The sequence below is a fragment of the Leptinotarsa decemlineata genome, unplaced genomic scaffold (assembly GCF_025532065.1).
Source record: "Leptinotarsa decemlineata unplaced genomic scaffold, Ldec_3_MD MMD2_tig00026340_RagTag_RagTag, whole genome shotgun sequence".
Classification (NCBI taxonomy): domain Eukaryota; kingdom Metazoa; phylum Arthropoda; class Insecta; order Coleoptera; family Chrysomelidae; genus Leptinotarsa; species Leptinotarsa decemlineata.
The window spans coordinates 13,981,043-13,997,694 of NW_027412694.1; the positions used below are offsets into that span (position 1 = coordinate 13,981,043).

At 34.6% G+C, this 16,652-nt stretch overlaps 1 protein-coding gene across 4 annotated transcripts in view; it reads right to left on the bottom strand.

Moving 5' to 3' along the window:
- Window positions 1–16,652, bottom strand: part of esn (espinas) — a 569,590-nt gene that overhangs the window by 24,357 nt on the left and 528,581 nt on the right. For all 4 annotated transcript variants that reach the window (XM_074183601.1, XM_023155900.2, XM_074183602.1 and 1 more), the window contains one exon: window positions 9,927–10,169. In XM_074183601.1, the coding sequence (XP_074039702.1) occupies window positions 9,927–10,169 (243 nt within the window). The remainder of the gene's footprint in view (window positions 1–9,926; window positions 10,170–16,652) is intronic.

The following is a 16,652-nucleotide window of genomic DNA, read 5'->3' on the forward strand; positions in this document are numbered from 1 at the left end:
TAACTTTGCCGTGTTTTGTACATATTTGCAGTGTGTGGTTTTGTATTCTGTATTTTGAACAAAACTGACAAATTAACACTAATGATACAAGACAGCGAATTAACTTACATGTGCCATTTTCAAGGACTAATCTTTAACATATGTTGACTTAGCAAAGTTTTAGTCTTAGTTTTAGTTGGCCACTGTTTTTTGATAAATTCTATACATGTTTCTGCATGTCACTAAGAAAATAAAGTATTATTATTATTATAAATTACATTGTGTCGCGTTCCTTTGAATGTTACCTGTTCTATTGAGATTACGAATGTTTGGATTACTAACTGAATAGAAAAAAAAGGGATTTCTGTGTTAGTCAATGTTCATATGTTTGTGAGTAGTTGTTACTGATAAACACTTTTTTCCAATTCATATCTGAAAGAGCGTTCTGTGCATAATCTACACATCTGTCAAGCCTTATAGTGGTCTTATACGAGTATAATGCAATATAGGATGATAATGAGGTGATTATGAAGTTCTTTGATGCTTGCTTGATAAAATTACGAATTTTCAAAAATGTATGAATTGTACACAAATTTCATATGGTGAAATCTATTCGAATGATAATTCTGAAAGTTCAAAAATATATCATAATCTGTGAAGAAAAGGTGAACCGCCTCAGAAGTTAACAATAGACAATAGTTTTCATGCTTTAAAAAATTTGGAATGCAGATAATTATTATTACTTTTTCAGTGAAGTTGAATGTCGGTGATAATTACTATGCAAATCCGAAGCTCAGAATTAGAAACTCGACTCGCTCAGCCCACTTTGGCATCGTATTCCCATGCCGGACAATTATCATTGGAATTAAAATGAGCTGAATTTGCATTTTTTAAATTGCTTTTCTTGGACGTATCGAACTAATAACAAAAAAGACCCATTCATTCATTTGATGAAGTATTTCTACTTGGGATTGGTCTCCGGAGATTGAAGTAAAAACAGACGGAAAAGGATAATTAAAGAACAAATGCAGGCGCTTTTTAACGGCGCCTGTGGGAGTACATAGAAATAGAACTCGTGGGGTTGTTTGGGATATAATTATGAAAAATAAAGGAATTAGCAAAAACGAATTAGTTTACTTAAAAATATACATCTTGTCTAAAACTAGAGCTCAACGGTAAAGGTGGCAGTACCTACTAATTAAAAAAAAAACTTCAGAAGTCGTCAATGGGGAGGGGGTTATAGGAACCTGAAATGACCCAAAAATGATCAATTTTCTGTCACCCATTACTGAAGAATATTTTCGAAAAATTATGTCGCGTGAGTCTGAGGTAATCACCCAAATATTTAATTCAAACGAGGGGAAAAAATTGTTCAATAGCATAATGAAAGAGCCTTGGAAAAGCCCAGATTATTGCAAGATGAACATTTGCAAAAAGTGAAAGGTTCCGAATTGGTTCTGCCAGCTCAATGGTAAGGATAGCAAGACTCACTATTTATTCAAAACAAAACAACGAAAGTCAACGATGAGGGGTTGTAGGAACCTAAAATGAGCATAAAATTCTCAATATATCACTATCTAACCCTTAGTAGAAGAATATTCCCCAAAAATGATGATGAAATTATGAAAAATTGATCTTTGAATAAGTTTTCTTTTGAAAAAAGATTGTGTGTATACTTATGTTCCCGCGTAAGAAGTTAAGTTCCTTTTTTTATTATTTCTCGTCAACTAACCTCAAATTCAACAAACATACACAAAATAAAAACCACTTTTATCACTTATAATCACAGTAAATTCTCTTAAAATCAATAAATTGTTAGTATATCAGTCACAACGATTTTCGAAAAAATATATATTTATGTATATTTATATATGTTTTATTCGGACCGATACAATGGGAAATGTTCCTCAATTTGGGTTATTACAGCAAATGCAAGTTTGAACAAAATAAAGTTGAGTTTAATTCATGAGTTTTTCAAATCCACTTCGAAAAGTATTCAAATTGATGTTTCAAATGTTGGGTTTTCATTTTTAAAGGGATTTGTTTCCAATTCACATATTGTCAAAAGCGCCTATATCAAGTTGAAATAATTTATACGTACCTAGATATTCTACTTAAAAAAGGAAAATTATCTTCATAAATCAACAATTAAGGCAAAATATAAATTATGGTTCAATACCACCTCCACAAGCCACATAAACAACAGTTGTTTGGTTATTTATTTATATAGAGGAAAATAGGTTAGGTGCACAAAATGTCATGTCACAGAATGTCCCAGAAATCGGAACATAAGTAAACAGAACAGTACGCCTTTGAAATATGTCATCTTTGTTTGTCTCATACAGGTAACAGATTCATTGTCCTTTATTAGTTATAACCGATGTTGCCAAACGGTGAAATAGAAACGAATCCCTTCAACTGTTGAATGCATCATTTCATTCCTCTTTTTTAAGTATTTAAATAATTTTTTAAAGAAAAAGTTTGAAAGGATAAGTTTAAAATGCGTTGTTTTAGAGCTCTTTTATGAAAACTACTTGATTTTCGTCAGGAGGAACATTCCCCATTATTGTTAATACAGTTGCCAGTTCTCACGCAAACATACGTAGATGTCCTTGCTTTTACTCGGCCGGTAACTTTTTTTTGAAAAACTAAAATGTTGACTAGCTAACTTCAGGGACTTCCCCTCCGATCGCAACAGAACGGTTGTGCCGATAACGGCCGTCCTCAAAGATAGCACGTGGATGTCGTGGCCGGAGAGGAGTCCAAAAGTGTGGTGTTTTTTGAAAAATAAAGTTAAGTTCGAATAAATATTGAAGTGAAAGATATTTTGACAGGACTGGAGGCCCCCTACGCCAGTAACTAGGCTGTATTTCGTTGGATTCCACGAGGTCTTCATTGCGATAATAGATGTGTTATTTGTGAGTCATATTGAGAGAACTGGCTGCCCCAAAGTAAAAAAATAAAATGTTTTCATGAAAGAAAAAGTTAATGAGGAAACTCAGGATGGCAGCCTCAGAGTAACAGAAGAAAATAGAGAGGCCTTTTCCATCCTTACATTGAAGGCACAAAGACCCCTAGATGCCAATTTTGAATTCAATCACATAATACTATCAAACCTCATTCGTAATTATAAATATTCATGATTTCTAATCGAAAATTCTTTATATCGGACCTCACAAACCGTACCGCTTGTTTATCAAATCTGAGAGTAAATCACAAATTTCTTCATCTGATTTTATGAAACAAAGCTCATTACTTTTGAAATTGACATTTATCATTGTTATAAATTAGTTCATTTGGAATAATTCAATTTCAACCCAGTAAATGATTTATTTTATAAATACATAATATTCCTCCGATTATCAACTAAACCAACCGCCACTGTTTTATGGTCCCACTTACTTCAAATGTAAACAAACTCTCCATAACCTCTCATTACCCGATACACGCTTCAATAACACATGTATTGTATTGGTATGGGCACCGTACCGGCATGGCAACTCTATGTCTTATTATTACTCTGAGGTGGCAGCATTGTCTCGGGCAAGACAGCTGCGCCATCGGACGAGGCTTCTGTTCACTATCAATGTGAGGAGCCTCGCCAAATGCGCTCGACTGAAAAGCAACAGCCATATAAATTAAAGAAGAAGAATCTAACTTCAGGGCGTTGTTTTTCGTGACGATGTGCGCGCGCATCGTGAAAATTTACTCTCATAATTTTTATCTAACGCGTCAAAAGAAGTATAACTTCAAAAGTTCACAACTAATGAGATCCTAGAATTTCAACTCTTACGTACAATGAAGCAGAATTGTCACAAATCGAACTCAATGTAGCAGATAAAACGTCTACTATTCCACCGAAATACCAAACTTTGAATAGCTGCTTCTTTGCCACTACATACATTTCAAATACCTCTTCCTCCATTACTAACGGTCAAACACCATCAGATGACGCTGTAACGATCATTCCTGGATGAACCGAAGGAACAATTCGGTCGCGTAGAGTCTCTTGATCGACGCGATTAATTAAACTTGTCTAATTACGCGGTCTGTGGCTTCGAAGGGTATGAGAATAATAAAAACTTCGTGGATGCTGAAGGGTAATAGCGACGAAATGGTTCTTACGATTCCTTATTTGACGCTCATTTACTTTCGTTTAGCAATTATTTTCTTTAATGAAACTTCCAAGCCGTTGGAGAACGAAGTTAGATTGTGGTTCATCAGAGAGAGAAATTAAAAATATTGTGTGGTTTTAAATTCCAGATGTTTATTTTGTATGAAGTCATGAAATACCAAAACAAAAGAGGATACTTGCATTTGCTGTTGTTCTTTCTACATGAGAAATTTTATTTTTGTTTGTTATGCCAAAACATTCATTTGAAATTTGTATGAAAACAAAGGAAACTGATTAATATAATAATAGCCGTTTTCATAAACTGAAATACAAGTTATATAAATAAATAATATGACAATACAAAATATATAAAAAGTTGTCCTGAAAATCTTGCGAAAAAATTGGATAAGATGATTTAGGAAACACTTGCTACACGAATAGCATTTCACAAGTGTTGTTCATGACGAAGAATTTCAAGAACGAGGTTTTAACGATGAACGAGAGCGAGAATGTTTCCTACTTATTCACCAAACTCAAACACATGTTCATGCAGCTGCAGTTTCGTAAGAATGTATTTCCACCAACCGATTTCCTACAGTCTTTGTCCACTAGATACTCGTTGGGACAACAAGAAAACTTTTCCGAATTCTTGGGGTTCTTGTTGAATACTCTTCGTGAGTAGGAAAATAGCAGAATCAATACTCCTGACCGTTCTGGCCTGAATGATTCCTTATAGTCGGAGGATATATATATATATATATATATATATATATATATATATATATATATATATATATATATATATATATATATATATATATATATATACAGTAGAATGGAATACCGGGGTCTCTCAGTCAAAAAATCAAAAATCATATATATATATATATATATATACATATATATATATATATATATATATATATATATATATATATATATATATATATATATATATATATATATATATATATATATATATATATATATATATATATATATATATATATATATATATAATAATGTCAGTCAAAAGGCAGAGTTCCAGTCAAGTTGGCATAAGAGACTTGTTCTTCGACTCAACCATAAAACGTGCATCTCAGGTAGATACATGAAAGAACGTTTGAATGTTTGATAATGTGAGATATTGATGCAGCTATTTGAATATTAAATAAATAATATACAAAAATATGGCACAAAGCGCCCACGCTTTTTTTACAATAATACTAGCATTTTTCGTTCTTTATTGTTAAGCTAATTTAAAATAAATATTTTCAACTTTTTAGTTCGATGTTCTTTAAAAGCGTGTTTTTTAGTTTTTTTGAACTATATTTATTTTTCATTTTTTAGTCAAAAATATTTTTTTTTAAGTTCTAGTCACTAGTATTAAAATCTTTAACAGACGGCGCACGAATGTAAAATTCCTCTCAAACAACATAATAAAGTTTGAGGTCTCAAATTCTATAGTAATACTGAGATGCAGTAGGTAAGTCTCCAACAGAGGGCGGACAGTTGTAACATTTGTTTCGAAGTAAAGAGAAAATTTGCAGTAATAATTTCAAAAAACAATTCACTCTTGAATAAAATCACAAGTAAGTCTTTATAACCAGGTTGAATCCTATTCATTAGCCATGTTACATAAGTAAATGAACCTTTGCTTAAAGTTGTTCTGTGGCTTGGTGAATTTAGCGATTTGTATCGTTTATTTAGATTATATACGTTCGTTCTGAATCTTATTCTGTGGTATAAATAGGGAAGACTTTTGTTGGTTAGGATTTTAATGAATGAGCAGTAGGCGTGAACTGCTCTCCTTTCAGTCATGTTCTTCCAACCTAGAGATTTCAAAGCATGGTCTCTATTATGTAAGCCGCATATGAGACGAAAAAATAGGTGTTATGTAATCTTTGCAATATGGTTTTATCACATTTCGAAAATGATGCACCAAAAACCACTTGAGCATATTGTGCGTGAAATAAAACAAGATATTAACATAACGTTGTTTTTGATCACTTATTCAGAATATTTTTATTATTGCCCATTACAAAGGTGTTGTCGACAATGAGTGCCAGATTTATTGTGTTATTCCCTATATCTATATACTCGATGCTAATCAGAATTTGTAATTCAGAAAGGCATCTCTTTCTAGCTGACGATATTTTAAATAATAAAACTTTCGACTTGGATGGATTTATTTTCAAACACTACTGATCAGCTAGCTGTGCGAGAGATAGACCAGAAAATGAGACATTTAATTTTTTCTCCCCGTATTTGACCAAATAGTGAACTACATGCAATAAAAGTTTCGTATAGGAGCATTTAGTGACTACTAATGGGTTAACGTGAACTTTGACATGAAATTCAAACTAAGGCCCCCTTGAAACTAATGATGACTAAAATTTTGAAAAATGTTCACGAGTGTGGTACAAAAATATGAAAAGAGCAGGTAAATGAATGAAGTGATTACAATTTCAAGTAAGTATGCTAATTTATGATACCTATTTATAAAAAAATATTAGTCGAAACAGACGATTGACAAAATTGAAATAATTCCGTATTGAAAATCTAGCCCAATTTTTACTGGACTTGTGTTTTATCGTGTAGAGCAAACAACCCCTGAAAGTCTATTAATCAGAAATATTAATGAAGATTTTTATTGGATATCAATAGTGCAAAAATCGAAGGTAAAACTGATTTTAGTTCATAATGTAGATATGTGATTAAACAGTTAAAATATCTCCGAAATTATCAAAGTTTCAATAATGTATTTTTTTTAAATATCTCTTATTAGTCCCAATTTTCAAAAATAGCTGCTAAAATTGTTTTTGTGTTGGTTTTCATCTGATCTTTTCCATTGCCCTGTTTCGCAACTTGGGACCCCCTTTTTCGTGCCGGAGTCACGATTAGAGGGAACAATATTCTGGCTGGTCGAATGAAACGTTTCGTCTACTACTACGGCATTAACTGACAGTCAGTCGTGAGACTGATAATGTCTGTTGCAGTAGCAGTTTGGTAATACAAGTTCCAGACAAGCTCGCATATTGTTATTTCTAATATTATTATTGATTCTTTAATTTTATAGTGTTACAAATGTTATAGGGAAATTTTTATAGGAGCAAACTTTTTAGTTCACCCCAATAAGTTACTGCGTGAATTCAAAATATTTTCTCGAAAAAAAAAGTTCTATTTTCCAGGAACATGTCGTTTTTAATAATTTAGCCAACCGAAAAAATCTAAGAAATTACACAGATACTTATCCTTTGGAGGCTAAAATCAGCCTTCGCTGTTTTTTCTTCGGTGATTCGCTTCATTTTCAAACGTCCTCGACAAATGTCAAAGGAGTTTTTGACATGTATCAGAGAAGACGGACGCAGATTTTAGCCATCGAAATTATGAAATGAGTATCTGTATAATTTTTCAGTTCTTTAATCATGGACAAAATTATGGAATACGACAAGTTACTCACTCGCTTCATCCACTTTACTCTAAAGCTCCAGACAGATTAAATAAATGCTCTTCCATCTTAACGGTTCTATTGAATTATATCAATGGAGATCCTTAATTTTTTGGATCTTTTCAACAGAGTTATTAAAAACGTAGAAACTCACTTTTCTTGAAAGTACCTTAACCTCAAAATGGAAATTGGTGAAAGCAAAGGATTCTAATTAGTTAGCTTGCATTATCAGTTACGAACTTTTATCGTTTCTAGCAAATATTTTCGAAACCGACGAGTCAAAGTTAAAATATTTTCTTAGATGCACAATTCCTTTGATAGAACTTCCGATTGCCATCCATTTGCCGATTACCTAATGACACTAATATTCAAAGTGCACAACCATTTCATTCGAAGCCCTCCTTTTACAAAATCTTTATAAATGCACTAGTTCTAATGACTCTGGCTCTTGAGACCTTTAATTCGGCTCATTAATTCCAGAAATGCTCTTTCCTCGCAGATTTAATTTTAAGTGGGTTTTGAAGAGGAGCAACCATTAGGGAATTCACTTCTTAGAAATTCTACTAGTTTCGTCGTTTTTGATAAGATGATTTATTATATTCTTCATTTCACGAAAACTTCAACTCAGTTACAATGACAGAATAATAAAAAGTACGTTTTGAATAGCGATTCCTACACAAGTATTGTACATTCCTTAGAATGAATAACAATTGCAAATATATTGGAATCCTATATAATAAAATATATTCTGAGTAGTCCAACAACTGTGAGGAAAATGACAGAACAGAGATATACGGGTCACCTTAATACTCGATGATTATGAGTTCGTAATTGGGCGGTTCGGAAAAACTAGAAAGGAAGGATACCCGAAAAATTTTTATTTGACTTCAAACCTTTTCGGAAAGATTCTTTGTTACTATTAATTTTCTCTTATACAAAGTGAAATCGAAATTTTGCAAACCATAGAAACATATGTGTGAAAGCAATTTTCTGGGTTTTTTGGCCGAGGTCTGCAGTTTTTATGCCTGATGTTTCGTCTACTGCTGCGACAGATGTGGTAACGCCATTAAGGGCAGGTAGCCAGATTTTGTAAATATCCATTGCCCCTTCTTTTCTTTCGAAATTATCATTTTGTTTTTATTTTCCACTGCTTCTCTATAAAATCTAGTGTAGTAATTTTGAGTATTATCGAGTATTACTTTCTCTTCGAACAGTCAACACTGTATTGCAAGAATTCAATCAGTGGTGTTTCAAAAATAGACTAATAGTTGATGTATTGAATTTGCATATTCTCCTTGGAGTCTACATAACTTCACTTTAAAATTTCTCAATAAATCTTTGAGATCGACATCCTGTACAAAGTTTTTAGGAATAATGATTGATTCGCTTTTCACATGGTGAGAACACATTGAGTTTACATCTAAGAATTTGAACCAATCGTATTATCACGCAAAATTTCACTCCATAGTATGTTGGAACATACTATGGAGTGAGGATTCGTTTTCCGATGGCATTTCAGGAGAGCTTTCCAAATTTCTGCTACCGCAGTTGTCGGCTGCGACACCACCACCACCACCGAACCACCAACATTGACATAAAAACTTGGAAAGTTCACTTGGGTGTCACACCAATAGGTGGTTCCACTTATGTTTCGCTTGCGTTTACGCAGCTATTTTCACCAAGTACTTTCTTGGTTTTTCTCATTTTGTCTTTAATCGAGGACCGCCTGCCTGGTACTGACGATGCCCAATAGGCTGAAACAGCTGTCTACTGGTGGCTCTTAAATTGAGGTACGTGTTGCTTTCTCAACCAACATTTTAATTACCCCTCTCTTTTGTTGTAGCTGGTGATGTTATAGCTATTGGCTTTTGGTAAACAGTATATTTGAGATACCTACAATCCCCTGTTCAAAGCTGGTATGATCATGTTTTTTAACGAGTAATTCTATTTGGTTGCATCTATCGATTCAATAGTGCACCTATTTGTTGGTTAGTTAGAAGTTTTTGTTGAAAATAATTATTACATATCTTTAGTCAGATACCATATATAGAATCACAGTAGAAACGTCAATAGTATTGTGACAACGTTAAAAAATGAAGTTTTTTCAGTTGATCTTCGTTGCGTTTATAACGAAAAGTTTTAACATCATATCTATTTCCGATTCGATTTATTTTTCCAGGTAGTCCTAAAACCAAAACCAATATAATTTAGGACTACCATTACAATTTTTATATTTTTTCAGATTGTGGAAGGGAAATAAACCCCCTCCAAAAAAATTGATGGAAACTCTGATTTCATCCACAATGTCATTATTGTTAAAATTCAACTGATTTTTCATTTATATTTAGTAACTATTACTTATTTGATATTGTAAATACTCACTGCTTCACACTGCATAGGCGCCGGCAGTTGCCTGACTGCTCCTCTGCCCAAGGCTTCCCTTTTCCGTTGGGCGGAAAACAGCCTAAGTTCTTTCCTTTCCTCGTCAGAAAGCGCATGACAGTATCGAACTTCATTGTCGTGAGGAGGAAGCTGTTGGAGAAGTTGTCTAACTCTGTAGCGTTCTCCTACAGAGTTGACGTAAGGTACCTTGTCTTCGGGTAGGGCACTAAAATATAAGTGCACCTGAAATAAATAATAGTATTAAGTCTAGTCATCAGTTAAAAATTCAGGACAAGTTCGAAATGATAGTTCATGTGTGTTAATTCGAGAGCTGATGTATCTTATTTCCTTGAAGGGACAGAAAATTGAAACTAGTATACACACAACAATGAGAAATCGCAAAGGCTGTAGGCAATGTTGGCGATTTATGGTAATTCAATACTTAATAATAGTGATGTCTTCATCTCCGAAGGAAGTAACGTTAAACAATCAGGATTCATGCAGAATTATAGGATATGCACCAATCTTGCGCATTGTCAACTGATTGCCTGTTTTGGAGTCCTGAACTATCTTTTTTTTTATAGAGCGAGGTAGTTAGGTGAAGAAACTTACATGAATTATAATAATAATGAAAATGAATGGTCTTTTCTTCATTTTGGCGGAATTTAGCTAACGCTGTTCTATCACTCAACCAAGATTATTTTAACACATGTGATACAAAATCATAACTTAAAACTAGGACCTAATGTAGTTTCTAAACTACAAAAGTACAAATAACAAAAGTACATGTAGGTGAATCAATTAAAAAAAAAACATGATAAAGTAAAATGAATCAGATAATTTAATTAGGTTCAATTTAATTAAATTTAATTTAATTTGATTGAATTCAGTCACATTCATTGTTTAACGAAGAAGATGGTTTTAATTTTAATTTCAAACGGAGAAAAAGTCATCAATTTCAATTCTTCAGGATAAAAATTGTACTCGGTTTCAGCGCTATAAGAGAAAGAACGGCCGAAAAGAGAGAAGAGTGGCGCGAGAGGGTAAGCATGTGATGTTATGAAGGTTTCTAGAGTGACACTGGTGACGTGGAATAATTTTGGAACTGAGTTAATCTAGGCATTGGTTTCTCAATAATTCATGAATGAAGCATACAAGCTGATATTTTCTTCTATTTAACATTTTCATTCACCCGAGATACTTTGAAAATGTTGTTAGAGAATCTCTTCGTTTCAACGAAAATATTAATCGGATACAGGCATTCTGAACTTCTTGGATCCTGAAAGGAGTTTCTAGATCAAGGCACTGTATAGTTGAAAATTAATAAAAAAGTGTATCACATAGTCAGGTAATGTCTGTGAGAGTACAGATGCTTCAGTACACTGTATGATCTCGAAGTCGAAGAGTTAATATAGCTAATGAATCTCAAATTGTAATCTATTGCAAACCCTACGCATTTCATTTTTTTGCTACATTCCAATTCGTGATTATTGACAAAGATTGACAAATCATCTATGGATCTATGTCGGTCCCTCTCATTACCAAAAATTATGACTGACGAATTATTCAAAAAATGTTCAGTGGATGAAAATTCATCAATTTTTGCGAAAAAAATAAATTAGATTGATGTCATCAGCATGCATTTGAGAATTCAGGTGCAACTGTAGAGCCTTAAGGTGCACCATGTATTACGTTTAGTTCTGATAATTTGTTTTTATTGATAGGAACAAGTTGTGATCGATTACTGAGACAAGAATTAAAAAAAGGTTGACTTTTTTCATCGAATCCGTATTAACAAAGTTTTGCACATAGTAAGTAAAGCATGGTTTATAGTATCAAATTTTTTTCTATAATCACATGGCACTAAAAGTGTTAGTTCAGTCTCATCACATGAATGTGTAATTCCATCGGTGTATCAGAAAAACACTTGTAGTACCATAATTTTGTCTGAAGCCAGACTTCGTGATGGGGATAGTACGGTTATTATTATTGATAAAGGTACACGTTTGTCCATAAACTGATTTTTTGATTACTTTAGACTCTTTAGAGAGTGACGGTAAAATATAAATTGGTCTCAAGTTGAAAGTATCATGTTTGGATATTTTATCGATATGATTCATTATTGATAAAATGGTTAAGACTTTCGTGGCCGATGACTGGATATTACGGCTTGAAATAGGATTCCATATTCGATTGAGGTTCACAGCTTCTTTTCTGTAGGTCGGTAGGTCACCGACCTACCACCTGGCGAAGCATCTAGCCTCGCTCACACAGCCTCATGTAGGAACGACAAAATCCTACGTCAAGGATTCGACAGACTTCGTTGGTAAAACTAGGGACTCAACTCTGGAGCCGACAGATAGTCTGGTCAGCTTGGATGTTTTGTCCTTGTTTACCAATGTCTCACTGGAATACTCTCTGAGGGGGCTAGCCTACTTGTTTTCAAATTATATCGTCGGACTTTCAAAGTATGTCCCACGGGGAGTTACTTTCAATGGAGGGAAAACTTCTATGAGCAACTAGATGGTGTGGTGATGGGAAGTCCACTTAGCACACTTAGCCAATTACTTCATGGAACGTTCCGAATAGAAAGCAATTAACACCTTTGAATTAAAACCGATCTTATGGCTACGTTACGTAGATGACACCTCCTTCATCTTTAAACATGGAAATGACGTCCTGAACCTTTTCCTAGACTACTTGAACGCTCAACAACTTAGCGTTAAGTTTACCACGGAGACTGAACATTCCTGGATAGCATTCCTAGATGTACTAATCGAACAATGTATTGCTAGATTAACCCACAAAGTGTACCGAAAACCAACGCACACAGATAGCTACCTGCACTCACTATCGTACCACCATCATAGTCAAAAGAGAAGGTGCATGAAGAATTTGTGGACCAGAGCATCTAGAGGAAGAACTAGAACATCTTCAAGTCACCTGGAGATCGTGGGTACAGTGTTCCCGAGGTCAACGAAGCAATGAAACTGAAGAGTTCTACGGCTCAAAAATGGGGAGAAGGCTCATATAGTTGAACGGGCGTATCTACCTTTTATCCCTACGGTCACATACATAATTGGAAAACTTTTGGGTAACCACAAAATCAAAACGGTTTTCAAACCCACCAAGAAAATTCAACAAAGTCTCAGGTCGGCTAAAGACAAAAGGAATCCATTATCAGGGGTTTATCGCATACCATGCACTTGTGGGAAGGTAAATATCGGAACCACCAAAAGATCCATGGGAACAAGGATGAAGGGACATTAAAGAAACTGCAGATGAGGCCAAACGGACAAGTCAGCTGCGGCAGAGCACGCACTCTGTGGAGGAAACCACAAAATCCTGTTGAAAAACACGGAACTCATAGCCCCCCATCAGGAATACCATAGCCAAATGGTACGGTAGGTAATAGAAATCCTCACACACACGGATGACTTCAACAGAAAAGAAGAATCTGTGAACCTTAAGAAGTTCAAGAATAGCATGACGGCAGGTAGAAACGGGTTGACGAACGTTATTGACAATTCACCAAATCCAGCCACAGGTAATAGCACACCAAACTACCCGAAGAGTCGAACGCAACCGTAATATCCAGTCATCGGTGATGTTAACTCAGAAAGCTGATGAAGCTAGCTACTCGGATCAGCTAAACGTCTGGAAGAAATTCCAAAAATCCACGGCCTTCAAACCCGAAAAATAATGATTTATTATTCTGATTTTGCGAGATAAACAATATCTTTGTCAATATGAAACATACTATAGCGAGTTTCAATCGTGAAATAGCACACTTGACAGAAATAACTCCAGTGTGAATATTTTTTTAGGATGTATAAATATATAAGATAATGCAAAAATATAAACAAGAAATTGCGTCTGAGACAAAATACGTTAGTTTAGTAAAACGAACGAATAAGAAATTAATTTCAACGCACACGTTTGGTGTCAAGGAGTGAAAATTCCCATTATTTCAAAGCAAGGCGAATGATTACCTCAAGAAAGGAAACAACTTTGAATTGACTTCGTAATGACGATTTCATGGTGGTATTCATTACTTATTGCTCATTCTTAGGTAGCGGCCATTCGTAAACAGGTTTGCAGTGCCAGAACGGCAAGTAATTGTTTAAATAAATTAGAGACAATTCTTCACGGGTGACAAATTATTTGAATTACATCCTGGGGACACGATTAAACATTCAACAGCCACAGTGTTATTACTAAATCAAGTCTGGCTGAGATTGCTTTATGATAACAGATCGACTGGGATAAGAGTGAACTGCATAATTCATCAAAAAGGCCAATGCAGTAGTGCTGTTTAATTGCGTGAAAATATGCATTCAAGTCTTCAAATGTGTTACTACCAAGATAAATTGATCATTTGGCATTTACCGTTTACAATTTACAGCTGTATCAATTCAAATGTAACACTATTTGTGATCTTAGGAATATTTGTAGATACTTTCTAATGATTTTACCATCCTGATCAAACTAATAAATGAAAAACATGAACTGCATTTCTAACATCACATTAAGATGTTGAAAAATCAAAAATATCGAATAGGAATCTTCTAAAGACATCTTTCATTATGAATTGAAAATAAATACCTAAATAAATCAAATCTGGGACATCATGATTTCACACGTCTCTTCAGTTTCTTTCCAAAAATTACATCAGAAAGATGAAAAACTAGAGATTATCAGTTAAATTCATAATGTTGTTTCAAAATGTTGAATTTTGATAAAAAAACTGTCGAACGAGAATCGCTTAGGAATTGTTGAATGACGTCAACGGCGATCCAGATTTGCTCAAAAGGGTCATAACTAGTGAAGAATAATGGGCCATAAATACGTCTTACGTAGCCGTAATATCCAGTTATCGGAGATTACTCAGTAATAATAATAATATGTTTATTCTCAGTAGGTTTTTTTTTCAATCAATCAATTTATTTCAACAAGAACAAAACCAGTTATTACAGTTCAGTTCAGTTATTACACCCACAAATAGAGAAAATATAAATTATTAGAGAGTTTATATAAACAAAAAAAATATTCAGATTGACAGAATATTGCTGTCATGATGTATATCGCAGAGGTTGGACACCTTATTGAACAACTCACATATTACAAATATCGTAGACTTTTTTAATAAATTTGTCCTAGGATTCCTATTGTGGAAGTAATCATATGCCTGGATTGTGATCTAGGTACAAGAAACTGAATTTGTCTTAAGAAGTCGCTACATTCAATTTATTTATTCAAAAGTTTAACTAAAAACATAATTACGGTGCATTTTCGCCTATCTGCTAGGGCTTCGGCGGGTTAGCTGTCCTTGTCCATCTTTCACTGCCTGAACTACTGTGCATGCTGTATTTGGCGAGTGCATTGGCTTGGGATGCGGGGTTGAGAAAACCGGTCATCCTAACCCCGCTGGATACGGAAAAACAGAATCAATTGTGGTTCAGTTATTCCCTAACTGAATGGCATCTCAACGATGGCTTGATTCTAAGGTTAGTGTATCCGTGCCAAGAGGATGAATGACAGTGAGCCTATCAGCTGTCTCTACGGAACCTTCGAGATACCGGCCGTAGCATCGCCTTGTCACGGTAATGCGAAGCTCTGCCGTGATTGAACTTCTTTCCCTAGCTACTCGAGGGACTTTTATGGATAGAGTAAACTCAAAAATTCTTTCTGACGCTGAGTCTACAGAGGAGATGGATGGTGAGCTTACGACTCCAACTGACCTACCTGTAAATCCAGATAAGGGTCGAGAGCTTCTCAATTCTCCAACTCCTGATCCAATAACTGAACCAAAAAAAAAAGGTTTGGTGGTGCAGCCAGGAAATGACTGAGTCTTCTCCTCAAGAGCGGGGTACCTTATGAAACCGCCTTGCACCAAATTCTAGAGCGCCGTAAGCAAAATCTGTCTCAGGTGGAGGAACAAACCTCCCAGAGTAGGTTATCAAACGTTTGCGCTCAAGTTTGCATTTACGCTGAACAGATTCTAATCGCTGAACAGAATTTTGACATAATGGAGACCAAATTAACGATCCGTAATCTACCTTACTTCTTACGAAAGTGACATACAATAATTTGAGCGTATTACCATTTGAAAAATTGTTCCAGTTCATGGAGAAATATCCCAATAGCTTCAACACCGACGATGTAATGTGAGTTATATGAGTATCAAATGTTAGCCTTCGATCAAACACGACCCCTTCATCTTTAAACGTGTCACCGTTTTCGAGAGCCGTATTATTTATGGAATATTCGAAAATTACTGGATGAAGTTTTCTGTAAAAAGACAATACTTTGCATTTATCTACATTCAATTGTAGTCTGTCTCACTACACCAGATTCGAACTTCATTGAGCCAGTCCTGTAAATGGTAGCAGTCGCCTATGGACTCAAGTACTGAATGAATTTTCAAGTCATCTGCGAAAAATAAATGAGGGCATGTGATCCTCACCGAAATGTCACTTATGAAAATTGAGAATCAGAGTGGCCCTAGATTGGATCTCTAGGACACCCCTGAAGTAGAAATATAATGGTTCGACTGTACTCCCCCATATTCAACAAGTTGAATGCGATCTGACAAATAAGATATGAGCAAATAAATTAAAGAAGTAGGAAATGCTATTCTTTGAAATTTTTTCAAAAGTAAAAAGTGGTCAATCTGATCGAAGGCTTTTTTGTATCAGTATAGATGACATGAACTTGTTTTGTTGA